The 8899-nt window shown below is 36.5% G+C and overlaps 1 protein-coding gene across 2 annotated transcripts; it reads right to left on the reverse strand.

The window, feature by feature from the left end:
- Positions 1–211: 211 nt before the first annotated feature.
- On the reverse strand, positions 212–7744 carry eif5a2 (eukaryotic translation initiation factor 5A2). 2 transcript variants are annotated; one of them, XM_055202166.2, is made up of 5 exons: positions 7505–7744; positions 6255–6444; positions 6024–6128; positions 2255–2386; positions 212–2062 (listed from the first exon to the last, which is right to left on the reverse strand). In XM_055202166.2, exons 2-5 carry the CDS (start codon positions 6420–6422, stop codon positions 2000–2002), a joined length of 468 nt encoding a protein of 155 aa, XP_055058141.1. In that variant the 5' UTR covers positions 6423–6444; positions 7505–7744; the 3' UTR covers positions 212–1999. The 2 variants fall into 2 exon arrangements, with proteins under 2 accessions (XP_055058141.1, XP_055058142.1); XM_055202167.2 differs by lacking the exon at positions 7505–7744 and adding an exon at positions 7033–7189.
- Positions 7745–8899: the final 1155 nt, after the last annotated feature.

The following is an 8899-nucleotide window of genomic DNA, read 5'->3' on the forward strand; positions in this document are numbered from 1 at the left end:
TAAGACGTTGAATAAACTTTTCAAATCTAATGTTTACAGACCAAAATACTACGTACTAAGAAAAATCAGCCGGTTTATCACTTTTATCATGCAGAAAACATGGTGCTCATTAAAAGATGGCTAATCAAATAAGATTGATATGCTTTTTAAAAGTCACCATTAATATACTATTGGCCCATTGCAAACACGTAGAAAGTACACAAACACAAAATACTTTTTCTTGACAGTTTATTATAATTCAATCCCTCTCATTCCATCTGTGATCCCATACAATTATTACTGAACTATATGAAAACACTGAACACTCATCTCTACCGCTTGTCTGATTAACCTCCGTACAGTCGTGTCCTGCCCATCACTAATAATTAAGCCATTTACTGGGATGCATTTCTAGGTTTTACAACACTGTTGAATTTGAAAGCCATATAATTGCAGGAATGAAATTGAACCTGGAGCTTGAGATACAGAGTTGGTTAATTTAGATCCATATCACTCATCCGCCTCTTTCCAGACATACAAATAGACAGAAAAAAATGTGTTTCAGGACTAATACTATGCACTGGAAAACACCTGAATACTGGAAACCTGAGAGATTCACTAATTTGGAGATGCCAATATGCATGAAAAGATTTTCGATACTCTACATTCATAGATTACTTTCATCTGACCTAAAGCTACTTTTTGTAGTGGAGCTGTATTTTAAATTAAAAATTGGTCTCTTAAATCAGGAAATGTTGCAAGCTGACAAATAACACAAATCCCCCAAAGCTGCTGAAAAACCAAGTGCTTTGTTGTTTGCTAATCCAGCTTAACCATAAAAAAAAAACGTTCAAAAACATCCTGAGGAACTAAAACGTAAAGATATAAAGTTTCCTCATCTCTGCATTGAAAGCAATTATTTTAGGGTAACTACAAATGCTTTGAAACTTTCCAAACACTACATTTTCATGAACAAAACACGAGGTGCATACAAGATTGTACAGAACATGAATTTTAAAGAATGTATTATATTGAAGCCCTTTAGTGCACACACACACTGTGCCCGTCCATGAGTACATACAAAAACAAAACAGATATAACAAGCTAATTGCTGCGGCTTTAAATTAGGTTGTCGTCATATAGCAAAGCTACTTTTAACACAAACAAAGAGTTTGTTACAGAGGTAATGTAATTACTACTGCATCACAGCTCATTAGCAAGTGCAAAACTCAAAGCCATTCTGTAAAGTTATCTTCCACTTACTGCTGGAAAAAGCAACAGGAAATGTTTTTTTTATTTTCTTTTTTTGCTGTGTAAACACATTTTCACTACTACCAAAATAAAAGTGAATGCTGTAAACTTAAACCAAAGAAAGAATGGAATGGTCAGATTAACTAAAAATACAAAACAATACTTTCAACTTAAAACAAAATGTGCCGAATAAAATGCATTGTTCAGTTACATATTGTATATTTGGTCTGGATGCAATTTGAAGTATAAAGAAAGTACTCTCTTGAATATGAATAAGGACAACATCTGCCTGATCGCCAGCCACCCCAACAAGTGCCAAGCTGTAAGAGCAATATTCAAACATCTCCAAGTCTACCTGAGAGATGCAGATTTTAGCACAAATACAGATGAACAAAATGCCAGCAAACTAGTCAGTATCATTTAAAGAGGTAATTTTTTTTACAGCTGTTGCATGATTTGCAACAGTTTAAGAGCTGGCATTAATAAAAATCACTGAAGGTTACTCCAATATGTAGAGCATTAAAAACCTATACCCATACGTGAAAATAAAGAATAAAAGTGCATCTGTGTAATGATGAAAGGAACGATGCAGAAAATTACTGAAAAACAAGCGTGTAGGAAACCTCGGTGATTCGTGAAGGTACAGCACCTTTTAACTGATCAACAGAACCAATTCTAGGTGGTTTGTGGAGGCTGTGGCTTTGGTGACCTAAACTGTAATATTTGTGGTAGAAGCCCTCACTCAACCAGCCAGTTAAGCTTCGGTTCTTTATGAGCTCATGGATTTGATGGCGATTGGACACTCCTCGCCCATGGCAGACAGCACAGAAACCTAAGGGTGTAAAAAAATGAACTTCAAAACAAGGTCACATCTTAAAAATGACAATGAACAACCCTTACGACCTTGTTTTACCTATATAGCAACTAATGCAAACCTAAGATTTAAGTCTAATAAAATGAGTTCCCTACACACAGCAAAAACACTACTCAAATGTGTGCAAGCACAGTAAGAAGAGACAGAAACCAGAAATTCATCCCCGGATTCAAATTTGCTCTCGATTTCTTTGCCTAGCTCCCCTTCTGGCAGTTTGAGGTCCTCACGCAATTCTCCGTTGTCCTTCAAAAGGGAAAGGTAACCATCCGTAATGCCAACAAGCTGTGTGGAGAGGAAGACAGGAAAATGCAAATTATACCACAATATCACAGAACGAATATAAGAATTGTATGCAACTTGGTTTCCTGTCAGATGCAAGCTTTCTGAAGTAAGAATTGGATTCGGGTTTAGTCCAGAAAAGCTCTGGTCCATGATGCTTTAACAATTGAGATGTCTCTAGACTACTGCAGGTGCACATGTGAGTTTCTTTTTTTTTAAATGCCTGTTTAATGACTTTGCAGTCACTTTAAAGAAGAGATTAAACAATAAAAAACACACACTTATACTGACTACCTATAAAGTAGCCTTCTATATAAACACATAAAATTTAGTTTATTAGCTACACTCGCATATGCCAGATTGTAGCCTAGTAAAGCCCGTTTCATTGCTGGTCTTATTTAAATGCTGGCAAATATTACCAGCATTAACCAATATTAAAGCACCTCCAGATATTACAGATCCATATTGGATAAAAAATAAATAAACGCACCATCCCTGTGCTCAGAAACAGCATCAGCAAAATTTTATACATCTTTTTGCATCTAGCAGAAAGTGGTTGTTAGGGTAGGAAACAGGGTGGATAGCACCACTAAATCTCACCCTTAATAGGCAAAACATGACAGAAGTTAAATTGCACTTCTGCACATATACAGTAGGCACTCAACCAAAATGCCTATTACCACCACGTGTAACACCGCCGGGGGTCGCGGCAGATAAAGTCATTTACGAATTCCTATTCCTCTGAAAATGAAGAGAAAATGAAAAAAGTAATACTTCTTACTAGTCTTACTAGTATTAATAAGGTTTAGATTTCAGCTACCTGACTACTGAGGGTGCACTCACACTATATCCAAACCAAACCATGCCCTGAGTCGTTTGGTGCGCGATGACACACAGCCCTCTCACATGCCCATCATATTGTTTACTTGATCTGTCGCGTGTGCGGTGCAGACATTTACGTAACACTGTTGTGCACACCAGAAGGTTTTCACGTAGGCAGATGAAGGTGGGTGGTCGCGCAATTGACATCTCTCCTTTTGAAATGTGCACTGGCGCGATTTGCCATCACATTGCGCGTTCCGCGCCTGAGACAAAGTGAACCGTTCTCCAGCCCACCTCTGCAAGCTGACCAGGACACGATTAACCAAACCGCGCCTGGGCACAGTACAGGGCAATCACACTAGTCAAACGAACCAGGCTTTGGTGGTCAAACACGCCCGGGTGCGGTTTGGATAGAGTGGGTGCGCCCTAATATTAAAGGGAAACATTACAGTTGAAAATGTGCTCCTTAAGCTTGGGACGGGTGGGCTACCATGTCAGAAATACCAAGACACACTGACTTACTTCAAGCACTTCATTCACACGCATTTTAAAGAGATTTAAAGCAAGCACCTCATTCAAAAAACTGCAGCTAATTCAAAAATCTAATTAAACAGCACATGGCTGCCCGACACAGGCATTCATAAGCTGTTTAAACCGCCTTTCTCCACTTGGTGATATCGGTATCACTGGGTTTGTCACAGGTCAGTCAACAGGTGGGCAAATTTCCTCACCGTCAAATACCTAATGAGGAGTTAAAAGACTCTCGGTTCATTTTTAAATGTTATGCGGGTGATGTGCGATTGCATTGCGTGTGAGCTGATCGAGGATGAGAACTGACTTTGATCAAAGGTGCAAAACTATGTTAGAGATCTTCATGTTACGAGAAGTCTAAAAAAATTGTGGGTTGTTTTGAGACTATGATGTAACAAATTTGACTCACCACAGAGAGCACCACACAGCAGTGGTTCTCAAACATAGTGCTGTTGGTTAGTAGCCTTATTTTTTTAAAGGTTTAATTACACAGAATTTATGATAAATTATTGGATTTTATAAAACTCCATAAAACTGGAGGCCCCCTCGCACACCATCAAAAAAAAAAAAAACCATCTGAACAGTGTCCTCTGACGTGGTTACCTTGGTATAAGTGAAATAATTGACTTCGGTTATAGTGGAAACACTTGAAAAATGTGCACACTTGTGTAATTGGCCAGGGCTTGGGAATACAAACAGGTAACTCAATAACTAAATATTATGCAAACCTAATCTAAAATTTTTCTGAGTCTGGGTTAACCTTAAAAATGTTATATTTGTGTGGGGAATTTATAAACTAAAACAACTGTAGCACAGTTTTTTTTCCCGTCTTTTATTTATATATTCTGGGTTTAAACTAAATTTCAGTTTAATGTATTCAATATTTATATTTTTAAAACTATGTAGTTATTATTATTTTTATTATGGCTTTTAGTTTAAATATGATTGACTAGCCTACTTATGTAAAACATTATGTTTTTATTTGTTGGAAATATGTTGCTGTCGGTCAACATCAGTAACTTGTAAATATATCACTAAAAAATATTGGTAAGTTGTCATTAAGCATTAAATAAAAATAAATATGTTACTATTGAAGAGACATAAGAAATAAAGCACCGTAAAGTTATTCTAATTAATAAAATAACATTTCAAACTTTGTATTAGACAAATAATAAATAATGTTAAGATGACAAGATTGATAGCCTGCTAATAAATGTAAAGCCTGAATTATTCACATTTTTATCGACCTATTTTATTGCATGGAAAACAATGAGGATAAGGAAATTGTTTTAATAAAATTAAGTTTTTATCATGCATTTTAAAGCACATCAGTCCATGAAAATATACAGATTGAACACTTCCTGCGTGTTCTCTTTAATTAGTTCTAAAAAAAAAAGACATGCTTGCAGACCTTTTTTTGTGAATGTTAACACTTTGTTTATAGTAGGCCTATTTTTTCTTGTAATCTCTACTGGTGCGGTTGACTGATTATGGAAACAAGCTGTGCGACATGTTCGCTCCATGACTTTAATTAGGGATGTTCCAATCAAGATTATTCCGACTAATACAGAGTACCAACTTCTTGTCATCATGATCAGCCGATACAAAGTATCGATTTTGATTTATTACAGGGATAGTTCAGCCGAAAAAGAAAATTCTGTTATCATTTACTTACTGTATGCTCATGTTGTTCTAAACCTGTATGAGTTTTTTTTTATTTTGATGAACACAAAAGAAGATATTTTAATAAATGATGCCAAGCACATAGCTGATTGTAACCACTTCATAAAAAAGCACATGCCAATTAAAAATAATAAATAAAAAAAACACTGCAGGCAAAATTATATTTAAACTGTCAAAATATTAAAACGCATATAAATAATAAACTTTCAGCATGAAGATGCAATGTCTGCAATAGAGATATATACGTATATATGCTGTTGATGGGGGTGTGAAGGTGAATTGTTCTGCATGTTAGGACTGGAACATGCAACAATAGGATTATACACACCTACTGTAGCATTATTTGAATGATACACCTGTCAAGCAGAGAAAAATCCAAACTTGCAGGTCGCACATGAGAGACTGGTTGTAAAATTGCTGGTATTGTATAAAAATGGTCTGAAAATGCACCCGTATTCAGGCAATTGATTGGAGCATCTCTAGTGAAAATCTAAGGATATAGAGCTGCATAGCAGTTTCACCACGTGGCGGTACACATGGCAGCAAAAAAAGCATTCTGGTTGAGTAGCCTACCATCTGTAACTATGACCATTTGATAACTCACCTGATAGTCCAGTCTCTTGATATTAGGCACATCCATGTTGTGGGTGGAGGGGCATATATCTTCATTCTTTTTTCCAGTAAATATGTCAATACCAACCATGTGAACCTGATAAAAACAAATAAAAAGCACTTTTGTTAAGATTTTAACATTTCAACATTATGTAGTCCCTACTAATGTGGTATTTCATTCAGTTTTAAATGGTCTCTTGGCAGCAAAGATCCTAATGTGAACCTTGGCGTGTCCATGCTTGCCAGTCTTGGAGGTGGACATCTCCACAATCTTGCATGGACGTCCCTTCAGCACCACAAAGCCGTTCTTGCGCAGAGCGCTGCATTGCATTGGGAAGGTCAGTGAAGCTCCAGCATCACCACCGGTGAAATCAGCATCGAGATCATCCATGATGAGTTAATTTGAAAGGATTCTGTGCATAACAAAGAAATAAACGACTCCCATATATTATTTAAATAGCTGGATTATTAAAATAATAGTACACAAACTGTGGCAACGTGGTGTTATCAACTGCTAAATGAAAAGTGCCGCGTAGAGGCTACGGCGTAGATCCTACGCACCATGGCACATGAAAAAAACATGGCCTTGCACGTGGGATTGCCATGTATGATAGCATTGTAGCACAATGCTAGTTTTTGGTACTTTCCTGATGTTATATAACGGTAATTTGTCTGATGATCTCATTTTATTAGTAGTTAACTAAATCGCGTTTGCAATATTAAACATAAAAGACACTTTAAATGCAATTAGGCATTAAAACACACGTAGAGTTTCCGGTAAGAAAAATACACAATATGCTCCAAAGACATTTTCTTTGTTTAAATAACAGAGAAATATGGTACAAAAAACGATCTGTGAATCTTAATACACAACCAGAATATACTTAATATACAACCACATCTAAGTTAATTCAACTTTATAGCGAGAGCACGAGCTCCACGTTACTAGCTGGCAACTACGGTAACTTAATGGCTGAAAATGTGGCGTAAACTTTACTTACCAACGTAAACTATCGAGTAACGAATTATTTGTCGACGTTGTGAATAGCCAGATCTTAAAATGATTGACTATCAACACGACCAGACCAACGAAAGCAAGTGTTTAAGGTTAATCTACATCAGCCAGATACGATATTTGAATTCGGGCTGGATGAATGACTCACTTTACAAGTGCACACAAAGTTAACCGGAACTACGGAGTTAACACAATCCTTTAAATCATGTTGTTAACAAAACCAGTATAAACTCAGGATAAAACTCGCGTGGTATACAAGTTAGCTTGTAGTAAAGTAAACAGATGTACTCAGAGCTGAATCGAGAACTTTTGTAGGCCGTTATGCATTTCATTTCTAGCTTTTCATTATCTCGAAACCCACACGCATACAAAATAAAGCACAACTTTACACATCGTTGCTCTGATCACACAATACAATCATATTGCACACTTGTATTCACCTACTATACCGTACTTACGGGATTCACTTAGAAATGTAGCGATGCTGGGGCAGAAAGCATTAAAAACGCCAGTCATTCACTTCCAACAAAAGACGAGGAGACCTGCGCAGGCGCAGTAGCGCGCGCACACACTTTTACTGCAATGAGATTCTCGTGCGGGAGGGGAGAAATGCTTCAGTCCACACACATTGTCCCATTAACAACAACGAAAACATCCGCCTAACAAAGCAAGCTACGAGAAAAATATACATAGATGTATACATAAATATATAGGTTTCTTTAAGAGCTAAGCTATGTTTAAAGCTTTAATGTAGAACTGAATAGCAGTGAATGGACACTTTCTGACCCCTCCTTTATACGTGTCACCTGACACTATATTGTGTTGGTCTTTTATAATCAGGTTGATGATGCAGAAGACAACCAGACACATGAAGGTAAAGATACAGAATAGTTAAGCTCTTTACTTATTTTAAGTGCATCATTTATTTATCTTTTTGTGCCACATCAGTGAACATTGATCCATTCGATAATTTAGGTTTGATGTAAAAGTAATAATTTATTTGCATATGTTCAATATATTTTCTTTTTCAAGTACTTTGATGCTCATCAAGGTGGCATGATGTAAAGTTTTAATGGAGGAATGAGTAACAGATTCCAAAGGATAGATTACAGGTGTTGTTTTGAAAAGCCTGCTTTTGTTTTATTTAATGATATTTAATCTGTTTATATTTAAACTGTAATATAAACTATAACATGTTGACAAAGATATCATGCATGAAATCTTTACATTTGTAAATACGTTTTGGTTAAAAATTATTTGATAAAAGGGGTAAGCTGTCTATACCCCTTAAATTAGCTAATAAAGCATTTTTTTTTCTCAGTAATTGTGCCTCCAATGTCAAAATTGATCTAATGTTTAATGTGGATTTGATGTGACAGAAACCAAGTATGTGAATACAATGTGGTACAAACACATGTAGTTAAATGAAGAGTTCATACAAACATAAACATTCATTTATTTATGTCATTCCAGTTTTAAAGGCTATATTCATAGCGAGGGCTAGTTAATCTGTACACAAGTTGATCCAAAAACACGTTGCAGGAAAGGCAATTTGGCATCTCCAGATAACCGAACCTGTGTGCATTTAGACTGGGCTACCCGGACTGGCACAGGGAGAACTCCACACAAATAGACCTCCTGACTCAGCAATGGTTCAAACTGAGGACATTGTTGTTGTGAGGCAACAGTGCTACCTACACAGCCACTGTGCCGCCCCATATCACTATTACAAAACTGTAAAATTGTTGTAAAGCTGTAAGATAGCTGTATAAGTGGGACGTGCCAAGATATACAGCAAGTTATTAAATCACTTAACCCTTGCCTCTCTCTTACAATCAAATTTGTGTAATGTG

This window comes from Misgurnus anguillicaudatus, chromosome 2, assembly GCF_027580225.2.
Source record: "Misgurnus anguillicaudatus chromosome 2, ASM2758022v2, whole genome shotgun sequence".
NCBI classification, from domain to species: Eukaryota; Metazoa; Chordata; class Actinopteri; order Cypriniformes; family Cobitidae; genus Misgurnus; species Misgurnus anguillicaudatus.